The 18,960-nt window shown below is 38.0% G+C and overlaps 1 protein-coding gene across 1 annotated transcript in view; it reads left to right on the top strand.

The window, feature by feature from the left end:
• The window catches only part of GAK (cyclin G associated kinase), a 128,741-nt gene that overhangs the window by 23,584 nt on the left and 86,197 nt on the right, over nt 1-18,960 (top strand). Inside the window, exons 4-8 of the mRNA XM_027836261.1 lie at nt 879-993; nt 9,136-9,278; nt 12,476-12,601; nt 15,931-16,020; nt 17,731-17,866. Of these exons, the coding sequence (XP_027692062.1) occupies nt 879-993; nt 9,136-9,278; nt 12,476-12,601; nt 15,931-16,020; nt 17,731-17,866 (610 nt within the window). The remainder of the gene's footprint in view (nt 1-878; nt 994-9,135; nt 9,279-12,475; nt 12,602-15,930; nt 16,021-17,730; nt 17,867-18,960) is intronic.

Here is an 18,960-nt window from a genome sequence, read left to right as displayed (position 1 = left end):
GTTTTTCCAGGTTTTTCTGAAGTCAGCCTGTTCATCATTTCTTATAGCACAATAGTGTTCTGTTACATTCATATACCACAACTTGTTCAGCCATTCCCCAATTGATGGCTATTCTCTCAGTTTTCAATTCTTTGCCACCACAAAAAGAACTGCTATAGATATTTTTGTACATGTGGGTCCTTTTCCCATTTGTATGATCTCTTTGGGATATAGCCCTAGAAGAAGCACCTACTTTGTGCAGAGCACTCTTTACCCAGGGCTCTGAAAGAGACATAAAATTTAGATAGGACATAGACCCTGCTCTCATGGAGCTTACAACTGTTTAGGGGAATCAGGAAGAGTCATAGTTAATCACAGTATCTAATAAGGAATGTGATGTGAGGCCCAAAGGTGGGAGAAATCACTGCTTACTTGGACAAAGGGAAGATTTTATGGATAAGACATTTGATCTGAGCTGTGCATAATTTTGCATATTAAATCTTGGCTTTGGATTTAACTGATGTTTGTGGACTGCATTTTAAGCTGCCTAACAACAGTGCCTCTCTTCTTCCTAGTTAGTATCCTCACCCACTCTTTGGTGTCTGCTGGGGCTATTTTAGCCCCAATGATAGTTAACAAAATATTAATTTAATTGAAGGTGATGATCACAGATGATTGAGTACTCATTTTTTTCCTCTCTCTTTTTTCTTTTACCCTTCTATGTCCTGGGCTTCCTGCTTTCTTTTCCCCACTTTTCTCTTTCTGTTAAAATGATAGTCACAGCACTCATGGGCACATCTATATGGAAGTATGTTTTTGTTTAAAAACTCTTTTTTGGGACTGTGGGTACAGATTTGTAGAGATGTCTACATATTTCCTCTTTAACAAATTGACTTCAGAAAAAACTTTCTGGACATCCTAACATTGTCCAGTTCTGCTCTGCTGCATCAATAGGAAAAGAAGAATCAGATACTGGACAAGCTGAGTTTCTTCTGCTCACTGAACTCTGCAGAGGTAAGATTTTCCTCTGGGATATCTGTATTTGTGATTTTTTTTGTAGTTGTAAAATACATGTGGGCATTATTAGTGCCGACCAGCTCGTCTTAAAAAATGCTTAAGTCTGAAAAGGCAAGTCTGGTTTGAACCTAGACTCCACTGTCTACCAGAAGAGATACTCTTTGTTAGTATGCAGTTACTCCAAAGAGTGTGTGGAAACATGTGTATTTACTTCTTGGTTAATAAGATAGTTTACCCTACCAACCCTCTCTTCTCACTGGGGTTCTCTTCTCTTGGCTGCTCAGTGTTCATTGTTTGCTTTTTGTGAAATGTTTCCACAAATAATGCTTTAAACATTTAATTAAATGTTTTTGAGCACCTTTTTTGGGCCTCGGCAGTATATAGTTCATTAGGTGCTTTGGGGTTGCAGAGGATGAGATATGTGATCAGTAAAGCCTGTAGAATTGTGAGGTATTATGTTAAGGCATTGTGCCTGACCTTAGGGAGCTCGTGGGCTGCATTGCAGAGGTAAAACAAACAGGTGGCAGATCAGGGGCTATACAAGCCATTAGCACTATCCTGGAACCCTGAAGGTCAGTATTTGATGATTTGTCACTGAGGAATGTGATTTATCAGGGTGGAGTGGGCCAGAGTTGTGAATGTTTATAAAGTAATGATGTGTATGCTGGTTTGGGCACATTCTCTTGCTGGAGGACTTAAATGTGGACAAAAGTATATGTGTTTGGGTGGGGCTGGTGGTAGAGGGAAAGTGGGAGGCCCAGGAGGGACTAAAACTCTCTTTGACACTTTTTCTTCCTTCTTCCATCTTTGTCTTCCTCTTTGTATTCATCATTTTCATTCACAAATCCCTCAGAAATCTTCCCCAAAACAAATAGCTAAATCCAGTGGATAGGTCATAGGATCATAGCTCTAGTGGGGCCTCTGGAAGGAACTCCAAGAATGAAGATTTGGATAGTCAGCAATTTATATTTTGGCTATCTTTTCAACCACATGTCTCCTCTTTTTGTCCCATTCCATTTTAAAACAATCCTATAGAAAGCCTTTTTATGCCCATTTTATCCTTGGTTTTGATTAATTTTAATGAGTTTATTAAGCACCTACTATGTGTAAGACATTCTGCTGAGAATGCTTTGCACTAAAAAAAGCTTCATGTGATTCTAAGTTTAATTTTCTAGAATATCTGGAAGAAAAGAAATGAAAATATATGTGAAGAGTTCCTATTGCTCTGGTATATATCCCTGTATCATTTCTTAATTTTCAAAAATATAAGTTATCAGTTTATAAAATATTTTATAGAATTACCACATAATTTTTATTTTATTTGTTCTTAAGTGTTCTGAAAAAGAAAAAAAATGTAGGTATATGTGAGAAGCAGACTGTTATAATTTGTCACAGTATTGTTTTTTTAGCTAATGATGACACAGAATGCATGTTAGTAGTAGGGAAAAAAAATAAAATTTGAATTAATTAGAAAAACAGTTATATGAAGATAAATAAGTTCTTAAATTTGCAAAAGAATGGAAAGTGAACAGTTTTTATATTGTGAAAGATTTATGGTTAATCTTCTTAACAGGGAATTCACGGAATTTAATACTTAGAAGAGACATTAAACACCATTTAACCCAACTTCTACTTGAGTAGGAAATCCCCTACAACATTATTGAAGACCTTGATGGTTAGCCTAGCTTGAAGTTAGAGAGATCTTTTCCATTAACTGAAAGGCATGCTAAGAGTAAAGAGGACATTGTCTTAGGCCCCAGGAAAGGCTTGTGTACACAGGGTGAAAATTGTTCTGTTTCCCAAATGGGCTTATTTTGAATGTGAACTATGGACACACAGATTTTTCCTACCCCAGTCCAGTATGTGACAGTAGAATACCACCAGTGCCTTTTTTCAAACTGTTTTCTTTTGTTTTTTTCATTGTCATCTTTATTTTGAAATGTATCCTCTTTCTCTTCCCCTATCCAGTAAGCCATCCCAAAGAGGAAAAAAAGAAAGAAAAAAAAGCTTTTCAGCAAAACTAACTAGCATGTCAACTGAATTTGGATGTGGAATACTGCTTACATTGCCATAGTCCTTTATCCGTGGCAAAGAAGAGGGAGGAAGATGCATTTTTTCTATTTTTCTTCCGGCCAAAACTTTTTGGTCATTGTAATAACACAGCATTCAGATTCATTTTGGGAGGAGATTCTTTCCATTTACAAATGCCTTTTAAAATGCAAACCTTTCTCTACATTTTGTATCATTTTTTTCTAATTCATTTTCCATCATACTTCATTCTTGATCTGTTTCTTAACCATTGTTGAGAATATTTCTTTTAACCTCTTGTAAAGTCTCATCATGCCTCTTCTTCTCAAAGTTAGGTCCCATGGATTTCATCTTAGGTAGGAGGAAATTGGTGCTCTGAGAAGGGAAGGGACTCCCTGTGATCACATAGCTAGTTAGTACCATATCTGAATCCCCTCTAGCTATTGGAGTGCACTGCTGTTGTGAGTGAGATAACTAGAGCATCTACAATTCAGATTCTGATTATGGCAAGGAAAAACACTTTACAGAATCACTGGCCAGTACATTTGGGATCAGTTTGCTAATAGGAGGGATCTTTGACAGGAATTTTCTCAAGGGATATGAAATGGATATAATTTGGTAAGACGTGATAGATTATGGTTTTCAGTTTCTATAGAATTAGAATGATTTACATCAGTGCTTCTTAAAAACGACTGATTGTATTCATTTTCATCCTGCCTCTGTGCTGCTGACCTCTTTTCTCTTAGAATGATTTTCATGCAGTTTTAATTTACCCTTTTTCCTCCAGTGGAAGTTGTATTAAAGGATTGTATGAGGGTCAGTTAACTCTTGATTATTGGGGTTTATGTGTGTTTATGTGTGATAGTTGTTAGGAGAGTATTGTATGGGGCACAGAAGGTGCCAACCCTCTGGAAAACCTGAGGAACATCATAGCTTGGAAATATTTGAGAACTGAATTGCAACAGCTCTCTTATATTTTTCTAGAGGGGCAGAGGGTCTAGAATATGGCAAATACCTTCTTTGGGGGTTCCATGCTGTCTGATTCATTCTCATGGTTAGGTCTAGAATCCTTTTCAAAATAGTGTCACTTATTATTATGTACATTATCTATATTTTTAATTATTTCATGTAACAATTACGCAGTTACTGAACATTTGAAAAATGCATGGCTCTGTGCTATGCACTTAGTTTTGTGTATCTGAATTCTGTCTCCCTTGAATGCCCTTGTGATTGCCATAAATCCAAGGGGAAAACTTTTATCTTTTTGTCTCCTGTAATTGCTGGTGATATCTGAACCCAGTTCTTTCACTGCTTTGCCCTAATTAGACAGCTTGGATTCTTGTTCTTTGTTGCCCTCTTTTAACTGTTGTTGGCCTTTGTGAATGCCTTGAGCTTAAAAGAGTTCCCGTTTCTGTTTTTCCCCCAAGTTACCTATGGAAATATTCATCATTACCACCTCTCCTATTCCCAAATCATAGAATTGTTTGTCCCAAGCCTCAGGTACTATTTAGTATTTTTTAAAAAATGTTTTATTTTGGCTTTTACAATTTTTAATTTGAAATATATCCCTCCCTCATTCCAATGAGACATCCCTAAGTTTGATGTCATCTTGCATGCTTGTTCACGTTTCTGTAAAGTGAAACGTTTGTGCATCTTTTTTATTCTCATTCCTTTATTTGCTTTGATTTTCTTTACTAGCCTATAGGAGTAATTGATGACAGTTGGAGGAAGAAATAGGAAAAGTGAAAGCCATCAGTAATCTATAAACTGATTAATCAGTCCCTGAACAATCCAGAATAATAAGCCATGGTTCTGTACTTGTGTCCCAGAGAAATTGGGGTGGATTTCGAGAATGGAGAGAAGAGGTACAGAGGTAGTGTGGTGACAAGGAAGTTCACAAAATATTTCATGTTGCTAAACTTTGTCCAGAATTCAGAGCCGCAGGAACTCAAAAGTGCCCTGTCTGGGATGAGCCTTGCTCACAACTGAAGTGGTCTCAGGCACTAAGCTGTAGATAAAGCTCAAAGCTTTGAATACTTTTTTAATAGCTGGGTAGTTGAGTTATATTGATTCATCAAGTATTTTACAGTATTATAGTTTACTAGAATAAGCCCGTGTCACTGTGATTTGTCTACTGGAACAGTGCCTGTCTTGAGATATCTGTCTAGATGGTACTGGTCAAGGATGGCCCAAAGATGTAATGTTAAGTCACTGTAGCCTAATGGAGCATAGTTAATGCAGAAACAGGTTTTGTCTTTATCCTTAGCTCACCCATGGCCCAGCTCCCAACTTAGTAGCAGCCCAGAAATTGGTCCAGTTTTTGGGAACGAGGAAATGCATGTCTTATGTCCATTTTTGTTCAGTTGATTTGTGACATCATGGAATAATTACAAATCATACTAATAAAAATACTATATTTTTGTCAGTTTATTTTCTAACATACAAGTTAAAGATAATAGATCATATGTTTTAGATTTGGAAGGGACCTTGGAGGCCATCTAGTCCAGCCTCATTTTAAGCATATGAAAACTGAGGTCTTGAGATGTTAAATGACACAGAAGCATCAGAGGATGGGTTTGAGCCATCAGAAGATGATGGCATGTGAATTTATGGAAAGGAGAATAAGCATTTCGCATCTGAAATATGATCCTCTGACGTGAGAGGCCTGTATAGCTCTTTTCTGCTGCTGTACAGTTGTTTCTGTCGTGTCTGACTCTTTGTGACCCCATTTAAAGTTTTCTTGGTAAAGATATTGGAATGGTTTGCCATTTCCTTCTCTAGCTCATTTTTATAGATGAGGAAACTGAGGCAAATAGTGTTAAATGACTAGTTACATAGCTAGTAAGTGTGTAAGGATGGATTTGAAATCACAAAGAGGAGTCTTCCCGACTTCAGGCCCAGCACTCTATCCACTGTGCCACCTAGCTGCCCTTATAGCTCTTTCCACCTTGGTGCTAATAATCACAACTCATTTTTATAATGTCCTTTCTTATAACACTGTGAAATTGGTTGTGAAAGTGTTATTATATCTATTTTGAGGATGGGAAAAATGAGCCTTAGGAGCGGCTAAGTACTTTCTTATATCATTATTTGGTATTATAAATGGTATTAGAATGTAGTCCTGTGACTACTCTTCCCACTGTACTATGCTGGCTCTGATACTTAGCTATATACCTGTGCCTGATTCTCATAGTGAAATGTTTATGTATTTTTCTGGAAGTCAAATCTATCCATTTCTCCCCACTCAAATGGCGGACACTCAAGTTCAGGTCCTAATTACTTCTTGCCTGGGATATTTCAGTAGCTTCCTAATTCATCTCCACGCCTCAAGTCTTTCCCTTCTCCCTTTTCCCTTCTATGAGGCAGTTGGTGGGGCAGTGACTGGAGCGCGGGGCTGAGAGTCAGGAAGACATGAGCTCAAGTCCAGGCTCTGGCGCTTACTAGCTGCTCGATCCTGGGCAAGCCACTTCACCTCAGTTTCCTTATCTCTAAAATGGGAGTAATAACAGCCTCTATCTCTCAGCACCAACCTCAGGGTTGTGAGCGTCAAATGAGATAATATTTGTAAAGTATTCAGCGTGGTACCTGGCATATAGTAAGCTCTATATAAATGCCCTTTCCTTTCTTCCTACCACCCTCTTTCCCTTCCTCCCTCCTCCAATCTATCCTTCACATGACTAACTGCCTGAGTGATATTCTAAAGTATAACTTTGATCGCGTCACTCCTGCTCAGGAAATTCTAGTATCTCCTTTTTATCTCTAAGATACGAGCTCCTTTGTTTGGCATTTAAGAGCCTTCATAATCTTGCTTCGTGCAATTTTCGCAGGCTTATTGCATATTTCTTCCCTTTGTAAGCTCTACCATTCAGCCAACCTGGCCATTTTGGTGTTCCTCACACCTAACATTCCATCTCCCATTTCCATTTCTTTGCATAAGCTGTTCTTTGTGTCTGGAATAAACCCTCTTCTTACCTTTGTGCCTTAGAATTCTGAATTTCCTTCAAAGTTCAGAGCAAACAACCCCTTCTACATAAGGCCTTTGCTGATGACCTGAGCTGTAAGTGTCTCCCTTTCCATCCCATTACCTTCTATGATATTATCTATGTTGTGTCTGCAATATATATATATACATACATACATACATATGTGGGGGTGGGGACTGTTTCATATTTATCTTTAAATTCTTGGCATATGATAGATGCTTAATAAATGTTGGTGGATTGTTTGGTCCTACAGAAGGCAGAATGAAGGACTAACTAAAGACCTCTCTTGAGCTGTTTTCTTCACAGTCTCATATACCACCTGACCTTTCTAACAACCAAATTCATAAAAACAGACCTTTTAAAACCAGTCACATTGTTGAAAGTGTTCAGAGAGGACACACTTAAAAGTGAAGTTAGACATTTAGCTGACTATTAGACCCCTAGAGTGTGTGGGGGAGGGGGAAGGAAGGGAAAAGGAAAAGGAATTGTGATATCAGCATTATTCTAGAACCCCCCCCTTTTTTTAGAGAACTGTAATTTTTTTCATCAGCCTAGAATATAGCTATGCTTTCATAGAATTAAAGACACTAGTTGTCTAGCTTCCAGACTTCACGACTAGGAGCAGTAGCACTTTTCGCTACAAAGTGCTTTCATTTATGTTATCTTGGTTGCTTCTCACACTAACCCTTTGAAGTAAGTGGTATAAGTAGTATTTTCTTCATTTTATAGATAGTAGCTTAAGATTCAGTGCAATTGGGGCAGCTAGGTGGCGCAGCAGATAGAGTACTAGCCCTGAAGTCAGGAGGACCTGAGTTCAAATCCAGCCTCAGATCAAACACTTGACACTTACTAGCTGTGTGACCCTGGGTAAGTCACTTAATCCCAATTGCTTAAAAATAATTAAAAAGATTCAATGCAATTAATTGTAGCTTATGACCAGGAAGTGCTTGTACTAGGATTCAGATTCAGATCTTGGTATCTCTTCTCTTTCCACTAGACAGTACAGTGGTATTGCCTCAACTAGATTACTGAACTTCGGGTACCAACTCTATCTTCCCAGAGTGCTGAGCTTAGTAGGGCTTCCACATAGCAGGTACTCAAGAAGTTGCTTGCTTTTCATTTACCTAGGTCTCTTGCACTAGGGAAGCAAAACTGACTTTCTGCTTTTATAAGTACTCATGGGAGATCATTTTTAGCATTCTGAAAACTCCTGTAAGATAGAGGAAACATTTTTAGCCAATTTGTTGGTGGTGATTTTTTTAGTTCACTGATAGAGTTCTATTTTAATGAACTTATGCTTGATATGTTATGTCTTAACCTCTTTGAAACTGAAACCCAGGATAGAACTGGAAAGGGTAGAGATCAGCTCGTTCCGCTGCCACGTTTGTAGATGAGGAAGCTGAAGCTGAGAGGTTGTGACTCGCCCATGGTTGTACACTTAGCTATAGGGCGTTGATCTAACGCATCTGTTGTATAGACAGTCCATATCATCTGAAGCTAGGCGAGGCTGTGTGACTTACCGAAGGTAGTAGGCTTAGTTACAGGGCATAGATCTAATGTAGCTTATGTAGATACATTGTATAGCTAGATAGAGATCAATGTAGGGGAGCTACGTTTAAAAAAATATTCAGAGGCAAATTCTGCCCTTCTGCATGTGCAGTGCTGTTTCACTTCCATGTCTTGCTTATGTTATTCTCTGTGCTCTTTTCCTTTTTAAGAGTAAGCTTCTCCTGACTCCTACAGGTATTATTGTGCCTTCCTTTTCATATGCCTCACATCATACTTGGTTTGTGACTCTCTAGTATACTTAAAGATGACTTTGAATTAGTTTTATATGCATATATATGTATATGTATATATTTGCAGTACTCTCATATACTAGATTGTGAGCTCCATGAGGGCAGGGATCACATCGTATTAAATCTTTGTATTTCCCCTGGTGGTTAGCATTGTTTTTGCCCGTGTAGTAGTAGGTACTTAAATACATATTGAAGTTAGAAGTGACTTGATAGAACTTGTAGGGTTGTAAAATAAAAAAGGGAGGCAGTAAGTTATATCTGACATCTTCATTTTTTAGGATTCCCATTTGCATAGTGATGTAAATTAAATTGACTGTCTTTTATAATAGGGCAGCTGGTGGAATTCTTAAAGAAAGTTGAATCCAAAGGCCCTCTCTCCTGTGACACGGTTTTGAAGATATTTTATCAGACATGCAGAGCAGTACAACATATGCATAAACAGAAGCCCTCTATAATCCATCGGGATCTAAAGGTACATACAGCATTTAAAAATCAGAGATGCTGAAGATTGTTATCAAGGAAGATTATTCTTTCTCTGTGGGTTTTTGCAAAAAGGTTAAATGTTTCTAGTGATACTTTATTCATCTTCAAGGCATTGAGGAATGAAGGATTGCGCAGAATTAAATTTGCCAGATAACTGAAGCTAATCCTTTACAGTTCTGAAATTAATTTGGTTTTTAGCCATTTTTATGTTTTTTTCTTTGTTTTGTTTGTTTGTTTGTGTTTTTTGGTTGGGCAATGGGGGTTAAGTGACTTGCCCAGGGTCACACAGCTAGTAAGTGTTATGTGTCTGAGGCTGAATTTGAACTCAGGTCCTCCTGAATCCAGGGCCGGTACTCTATCCACTGCACCACCTAGCTGCCCCCCAGCCATTTTTAATATATTCCTAGAATATATTATGTGCTTCCTGTCTTTATTCTTCAGTGGCTCTTTTGAATATAATACAAACTTTTCTTGATTGCTCTGGGTCATAATTTATAAACTTCCATAATTATATTGTACAATAATAAAGCAGTAAATTCTTTCTGGGGTTTATGAGAAACATAGGATTATTTGTGTCTGCATTAAATCGTCCTGCCCTACATTTATAGTTCATAGGGCTAGGGAATGTACCTGTGATTTCATGGGTAGTGAGAATTCCTGGATGAGGAGCCTCTATCAGTGCAGCATGGGCTCATGTCTTCCACTTCTAGTTGAAGAGAGCTGCCTATTTCCCTGCTAAGAGACCTGCTTTGCCCAGGGTCCCACAGTTTGAATGAGTAAGAGGGGGAGCTTGAACCCTTATCTTGCTGGTTCTGAGGCCACTTCTCAGTTCACCCCGATATACTCTGTAAGCTCCTTGGGAGGAGGGATCTTTTCAGTCCCTATATTAATATTCCCAGTGCCCAGCACATTGATTGGAACATAGAACGCACTTAACAAATGCTTGCTGATTGATCAATAGTTTATCATTCATTCCTGTTCTTCACTTTCCTGTCTGTTCTTTGAACTGCTGTTCTGTGCTTTCTTTGAAATTCTTTCCCATCTGCTTTCTTCTTGGTTGGAGCAGGCAGTTTCTGTTGAGGCTGGGAGATGGGCTGGATACCTACCTACCGAGGGTCCTTTTGTTTCTTCAGGCTTCTCTTTTTCCTGCCGGGGTTTTAGCTAATTTCCTGGTCTTCAGCTCTCTCCAGCTTCTCACTTTGTCTTACTGTGTACTGGTATACTTTCTTTTTAGCTTTTTGCTGTTTTAGAACCAAGGAGTCCGTTCCACATTCAGCCTGTTCCTCACCAGCACCGTTGTCCTCTGCATCATCTCAAAACTCCAAGTCATTTAAATTGCTTTGTACCACCACTCCAGCTGTCTCTGCTAACACTTTATTCTTATTCACCTCTTTACCAGCAAGCACCCATTTTCCACCTGTCTATTTTTTGATCCCTTTAAACGAATACTCAGGCTGTCAGTCACTTTAGACAATTCTAAATAGAAATGCTTAATTTAGAATGGCAAACCGGTGGATCTCTGCTTAATGAAGAGGATTTTAACAACTTGCCCAGGAAGACTGTTTAGGCGATACCGTAACCTGTTTGGTGGCAAGGGAGACTGGGGACAGTATTGCTGTGTACTCCATGAGAGGAATCTGGAAGCAGGCCGACATTTGCCTTTGTAGAGGCCTGTACTCTGGATCCTCTGAATACTGCCTTTTGAAAGAGATTTTGTCTTTAAATGGACCTGGGGTGTACGAAATGTGACCAAGTTTCTCTCATGTTTTTATATTTCTTAGTCTGATAGTATTTTTGTTGTGAAGAAGGTTCAAAAGACTTTAAATTCAGGTATTGGAGGCTAATTAAAAAAATTTTATTTGTACATTTTAACTAGAACCTGAAGTATGTTTACATTCTGTATTTAATTTTTTTTTGTGTGTATCTTTCCAGAGTTCGTGATAGATGTGACTGTTGGCTAAAGGAGCAGCAGTAAATGGACCATATGGTCATTTCCCAAATAATTTTTGTGACTATCACCTTAAGCTTTTTAACCTCTTTAAAATGGAGTGAGAGTATTTTAGGAAGAGCCATGTTGGAGAGATCTTAGATGCATTTTATTGAGTTATATCTCACATTCCTCTAAATCTTAGTGTTTTGTGTAGTGGTCAGGTGTGGCTATCTCCTAGATCACCTCAGACCCTTTCTCCGATACATCTGCGGCATTTCCTCAAGGATGCGGAGGCGGAGTTGTGTCTTTGTCCCAGTTTTCTCCTGTCTTCTCTTCCCTTATAGAGCATAAAGAAGTAATATTAGATCTTCCCTTCTTTTCTTTCTCTTCTTACTCAGCATAGCTAAGCCTTCGGGTAGTTTAGGTTCGTTCACCTTTTGCTTAGTCCTAGAGGCCACCATTTGGGGGGAAAAGGTCTCCTTCCTTCTTAATGTCCCCCAAGGACTATTTTTTGCTCTTGCATTCTCAGTTCATCATCTTGCTCTCCCACACTGGGAGAGGGGTCATGATGAAATTTCCAAGAATTCAGAACTGAGATAGTTTTTGTTTCCCGACTTTAGGTATGCTTCTGGAAGAAAGGAGATTTATTTTGGAGGGAGAGCATATCTAAAAATTGGGGAAGAAGCAACTCTTATTTTAGGAAGAGGGAAATTTTTAGTATCACCATAGAGTGGCTCTAGATTATCTGTTTTCAAAAATTAAGATCCATTTGACATTTTGGCCAAGCTTTTTGTGTGTCCTCTTGGTTGAAAGAAGTGAAATTCCAGGCATCCAGCTTGTTGCCTTCTTTTTCCTCTTGACTCTTTTCTCTGCCATGGCAACATTTAGTTTCATGTCCCACCCGATGGCTGCACAGCTTATAGTCCTGCTGTGTGTGACCAGGCCTCCCCTCGTTCACATACACCGCCTTGGGGTGGCAGAGCTGTTTCAGCTTCAGACCAGATTGTCTGTCAGTGGCTTTCCAAATTTTTCTATAAACGTTAGCTATTACTGTTCTTTTGTATATGTGCTCTTGGTCAGCAGCTAGACCTAGAGTAAGGCTCTCTGAGGGGAATGAGGCAAAGATGGCTTCACAAATGTCAGCAATGTAGCACAATTATTTTAAAAGTTGATATGACTTAATTTACATTTTTCTAAGTTATAATTTATCATGTCCCAATTTCATAACTACTTAAGATATTTATAAAAATTTACAGGTTGAAAATATGCTGATTAGTAACCAAGGAACAATTAAACTGTGTGATTTTGGCAGTGCTACAACTGTGTCACATTATCCTGACTACAACTGGACTGCTCAGAAGAGAGCAATGGTTGAAGAAGAGGTAAGAAATTATAGTGGAATCTTAAATATTGGTCCATTGATAAATAGAGGAAGAAAGGTTGCATGTAAAAAAATTATTTGTAATAGTTTCTTATTGCCTTAATTGCCCATTCTACCCAAACAGTGATTTAAACAATTTCATGTGGAATTAACCCAAATATGACTACAGAATTATAGGGCTGCCATTTTAACAAATCTAACATATGATTATGAATGTCTAGAAAGGTAAACTCTGATAACAGAAAACTAGCCTGTCTTCATTAAGAACAAGTCATGCCAAACTAAACTTATTTACTGTTTTGACAGTGTTACTAAACTAGCAGATAAGGAGAAAGCTGAAGATATAGTTTAACTGGATTTTAGCAAACCATTTGATACAATCTTTCATACTTTTAAAATTAAATGAATTTGGAACTAGTCAACTGAATAGTAGTCATTAATTGTTTGATGTCTGTGTTGGAGAAAGACCAGTAGACTGCCCCTGGGACCTGTGCTGGGTCTGTGCTGTTAAACATTTTTATCAGTGATATAGAGAAAATCATAGGTGACTCGCCTAATAGATTTGTAGATGACCCAAAGCTAAGAGGGAGAGTTAACATGTTGGATGACAGTGTCAAGATCCAAAAAGGTCTTGACAGGTTAGAACATTAAACTGAAGTGAATCAAATAAAATTTAATAGTGATAAGTGTAGAGCTTTAAACGGGTTCAAAAAATTGGCTTCAGAAGTATAAGAAGGGGGAAGTATGTCTAGAAAGCAGTTTGAGAAAGATTTGGTGGTTTCCTTGTACTGTAAGTCACAAAAGCTAATTTGTTCTCTGGGTTCATTAAGAGAGGCAGAGGGCCTGGGAATAAGGACAGAAAGGCAATGGAGTCCAGAGGGACTCATGATGAGACAAGGCTGCCACCCACTTCCACAGAGAGGCAGTTGACTCAGTGCAGATTAAGACTTTTTTTGGGACATGCCTAATGTGGGGATCTGTTTTGCTTGACTAAACAGGTTTGTATCATTTTTTTTTTTTTTTGCCTTTTTTCCCCCCAATTACTTATACAAATTTTTAAACATTCATTTTAAAAATTTTTGAGTTTCAGATTCTCACCCCTCCCATTGAGAAGGCAAGTAATTTGATATAGGTTATACATGCATAGTTATCCAAAATTTATTTCCATATTAGTCATGTTGTGAAAGAAAACACAGACCCCCCAAAAAAGCCCAACCCCAAGACAAATTTTAAAAGTGAAAAAAGCATGCTTTGATCTGCATTCAGACTTTATCAGTTCTTTCTCTGGAATTAGCATTTTTCATCACGAGTCCTTTGAAATTGTATGGGATCCTTGTATTTTTGAGACTGTCTAATACATAATTCTCAATACCTTCTTTCTGTTGTTTATCTCCAGTTTACCTTGTATATATCTTGTTTGTATGTACTGTTTGCATGTTGTCTCTTGCAGGTAGTAGTGAGGGAGAAGTCTGTTTCCTATTTTTTTTTTAGGGGGTGCTATTAATCCCAGTAGTTGGATTAGTAGTGTATGTGACTGTTTTTTCTGTTCCTTGAGATCTAGAACTGTTCTAATACATGAGAGATCTGAGATAGGTACCTTAACATGTGGGGTGTACATATAATGAGAGCAAATTTTACCTCCTAAAACAACCATTATTATTGAAGGCTTTATTTTGTTCTATTTAGCCAAATGGTTTTTCAGAACTGCTGAACAAAACAGAGCAAACACAGTTGGATCTTATATTTTCTGTCAGTGATATGATATGGTCTGGATGGTCCCAAACCACAAACTACAAAAGCTGACATTTCTTTAATGTTTAAATGCACTTTCTATGCATTACTCATTTAATCCCCACGACATTCTTAGGAGGGTAGGTAGTACAAGCTTTATTAGCATAGTGTTTTTAGATAAGGAAGCAGACTTTGAGAGCTTAAGTGACCCAAAAAGCCAAATATACCGGAGAGTATTTGAAGACAGCTAGGTGTTCAATGGATAGAGTGCTGGGCCTGGAGTCAGGAAGACCTGAGTTCACATGTGGCCTCAGACACTTACTATCTGTGTGACCTTGGGCAAGTCACTTTTGCCTCAGTTTCCTCATCTGTAAAATGGTCTGGAGAAGGAAATGGCAAATCCCTCCAGTATCTTTGCCAAGAAAACTCCAAATGAGGAGGTCATGAGAGTCAGACATGACTGAAATGACTCAACAATAAAAATTTGAAGACAAGTTATTCTCTTACATATTTTTTTGTTTGTTTGTGTTTGTTTGTTTTGTTTTTTAGGCAATTGGGGTTAAGTGACTTGCCCAGGGTCATACAGCTAGGAAGTGTCAAGTGTGTGGTCTGAGGCTGGATTTGAGCTCAGGTCCTCCTGACTTCAGGGCCAGCGCTCTATCCACTGCGCCACCTAGCTGCCCCTTCTCTTACATATTTTAAAGTAGAACACCATTGCCGTAAAACTTTTCTTTGTAGATTGTGTACAGCAACCTGAATCCTCTTCCCATTCTGAGGAACATTAAAGTTAACAAGGTTTTATTATTCTTATTAGTAGTAATTTAATAAATGTTAATTTTAATTTATGTGAATTAGAAGCCTGAAATGAATTGCCAAAAATACATTTTTTGGCTTGCTTCTGAGTTTCATTCATTATTTTTTCCCTTACACACCCGTAGTTTATACTTAAAACATTTCTTGTTTAAATGAACTTGGCCACATTAATAAAGTAAAGCCCAGATTTGGTCAGTGGGAAGTTGTGCTCTGCTCCAGCTTTGAGAGTTTGGTAGTTGCACTTTTCAGCTGCCCTCTATTCCAGTAAAGACATTGAAGTTTGGTAGAAGATTGCTGGTTTTGGAGGCAGGAGCCTGAGCTCCAGTTTGGACTCAGATATCTGTTAGCTCTGTGACTCTGGGCAAAGTATTGCACTTCTGTAAGCCTCAGGTTCTTCTTTTGTAAAGTGATGATAATATTTTTACTATCTTCTTGTTAAGAGAATGGAAGCTGCCCCAGTGTACTTGCAGCAGTCTAAGCGTCAGGTTCATAGATGCACGTTCAAACAGAATAGTACTTGACTGTTTATATAATTCGTTTTGGTGTTTATTTTTATTATAAATTTAGTAGAAATAAAATGAATGATTGTAAAGATTGGTGACCCTGTAGTGAAAAATAATAGTACAAGTTTGAACATGAACAAAGAAAGATCTGGACTAATTGGAAAATGAGAAACTCTTTAGGCTAAGGACTCTTTCATTTTGTTAGGGTCATTTTTTGGAAATTGAGATTTTTTTTTTGTGTAATTTTACCTGTAGAGAATGAAATGTTTGAATTTGTCCATAGATCACAAGGAATACAACACCGATGTACAGGACACCAGAAATAATAGACTTATACTCAAACTTTCCAATTGGTGAAAAGCAGGATATTTGGGTAAGAACTGCTGTTCCTTCATGTGAATGGGTGGCTAGAAGGCAGCACTAGAATAATTTTGATTTTTGTGTTCCCATGACATTTGAGTTGTTATAAAGCAGCTACATGTTTCCCTGTGTCCACGTGAGTACACAAATGAGGATGAGATTTAGAGTTGTATCCCCGAGTCCCATGGTTCTGCCTTCATTTTTAAGATCTGCTGTTTCTGATTGGTAGGAGATCATTAACTGGTAATGGCCAGAGCACATTGCTGGGTCTGGAACATTTTGGCAGCATCACCAGACAGATCCCTACGGGTCATAGGCCATCATAAGTTTTGAACATTGGAATGTTCCACGAATAATAATTTGGATTCCAGGAGATTGTAGGACCATCAGCAGAAATGGAATTTGGCCTTATTTCTGATTTCTGTGTAACGTAGCATATTAATACATGTATAAATGCACTCATATACATATGTACACATTCTGTCTTTAAATGCTGAGTTTTAATGAAAAAAAATCATTTGAAAGTAAAGATTTCATAGCATTCCTCCAGTCCAGTGGATCAAGGCAAGGAGTTCTAATGATGCTTCTTTTCATCATTTTGCACAGGTGTGGTTGGATTTCAGTTTTATTTTTTAAAAATTATCAGTATCCCTTATGTTAGTTAGGGCTAATTCTTTGGCTCCAATTAACATCTGTGACAAGGGCCTCTACCAGCTTGGAGACTCACTGAGCTTTTCAGCAGAAATGTTCTTTCCTCAGCTGCTTCTTTTGGAATACAGTCTTACTGAGGTCAAGCCTTGGTCAGTTTGGCTCTATGCTCAGTTTTATATATATGAAAGCTTGTGGAAGAGAGACATGTGCTTCAGTGTTCTCATGACAGCCTCTCTTACCATATAGGAATGACTTTGTCTTTTTTTATGCTTTTGGCTTTGAGAACCATGATCATGGTAAAGTAAATTATCCAATGCCGTAACAATGTACCTTAAAGACAGAAACATAGGAAAGTCATTCTTACGTTTCAAGAGTAACTGTCATCAGAATATGGTTCGGCATCTCTCTGTTCCCTAAGCCTCTTCAAGCAGAAAATGTCCAGATATTGTGTCAAGCTCAGTTACCCTCAACTTTGGAAGTTTAGAACTCTTGAATAGAGAGGAGGTCTGTATTTTATCATCAGAAGAAAGTCCATGTAATTTGCCTGCCATTTTTTAATTCCAAGAGACACTAGGATATAGTGGAAATAGCTCTGGGCCTAGAGTCAGAGCTCCAGGTCTGAATTTTAGCTGTGTATGACATTATATCTTTGGGCATTGGCAATTCTGAGCTTCCATTTCCTCCTTTGTAAGGTGGGGACAATCCCTACTCTCCCTGGCTCTTGTCAGAAAAGTACAGAAACTTGACAGGCTTAGACTTTTGAGTAGTTAAATTAGCAGCTTTCCTAACTGCCTTTGTACTTTGATAGGCACGTTAGGTTTATGTTTAGAATTAGTTACATTTGACCCTAACTCAAAAGAAAAGTATTTTATTGAATGGTGATTACCACTTAGAAAGGTTACCTGAAAGGAGTGGGTGAAGAGAAGTGTTGTGTGCTAGAATAATATATGCAGTCAGAAAAATATTCACATTCCTTTTCTAGACTGATATTTGAATAGGTCTAGTTTACTAACTGTACTTTAGCTTCTGTGCACTAGTGATCTTCTTTCTGTTTCCACTAATTTTTCAATAGGCCTTGGGCTGTATCCTATACCTGTTGTGCTTCAGGCAGCATCCTTTTGAAGGTGGAGCAAAACTTCGGATAGTTAATGGAAAATACTCAATTCCACCAAATGACACAAGATATACGGTTTTTCATGACCTCATTCGTAAGTTGAAAATCTGAATTTACAATAGACAGTTTTTAAACAGTTGAGGAACTCTAGAGAAAAGGCAAAAGTCAAGTTGGCTAAGGCTTCATGGGTATCGCTTGGAAGCTGCAAGTTTTCTGAAGCCACAGTCAAGGAGTTGGGAGTCTTTGTTACTCCACTGCTCCATGGGCTTTTTTTGTGCCTTTTGGCACAAAAGGGGTTGTGGGATGAAGGAAGTAGTAGAGGAAATAGCCACAGATCAGGCAATACGGTTGTAGGAGAGCATGGAATAGCTAGTTTGAGTCTTCCTGTTACCACCTTCAGTTGAAAGATCCATAGAATTATTATGGATGACTAACAGTCCTGACAATTAATATAGGAGCTCATTTCAGCCCTCTTCTGGGTATGTCAGATTGCTCCCTAATGATTTCATAGTGTGGACCCAACCCTTAAAAGTTCAAAGATTAGAACCATTCCTTAAAGGATGAGAAAGATTTCAGTAGATGGAGATGGGGGAGGGAGTGGGCAGAACAAGGCATGGGTAGATGGTGTAAGAGCTCAACCCTATGACATGGCAGAATGATCTTATGAATATTTGAGTAGTCTGGTTGGGCTGGAGTATAGACTGTAAGTAGAGTCATGGAATCTTAGCCCTGGAAGCAATCACAAAAAATTTCCTTCTACAGTATTCTTGACTTGTATCCTCTACTTAAAAACATTCAGTGATGAGAAACTCTCTAGCTCCAGAAGTAGTTTATTCTACTGATGAACAGTTATAGTTGTTAATCTTTTTTTTCTTGATTAAGCTGAAATTTGCGTGTTTTAAGTCCAACTATTTTTCCTTTTCTTTTTTTTTAATTAATTTATTTTGATTTATCAACAATTACTTCCATATGCTTTTGAGTTTGAAATTTTTCTCCCCCTTCCTCCCCATCACCCTCCCCAAGATGGCGCACAATCTCATATAGCCTATACATATATATTCCTATTAAACATATTTTCACATTAGTGATGTTGTAAGTAAGAATTAGAACCAAAAGGAGGAACCACCAGAAAGAGGAAAGAAAACTCAACAGAAGAAAAAAATATAGCAAACAGTTTGCTTCGATGTG

This window comes from Vombatus ursinus, unplaced genomic scaffold (assembly GCF_900497805.2).
Source record: "Vombatus ursinus unplaced genomic scaffold, bare-nosed wombat genome assembly UNPS02014818.1, whole genome shotgun sequence".
NCBI lineage: Eukaryota > Metazoa > Chordata > Mammalia > Diprotodontia > Vombatidae > Vombatus > Vombatus ursinus.
This window is presented reverse-complemented; position numbering and strand designations above follow the sequence as displayed.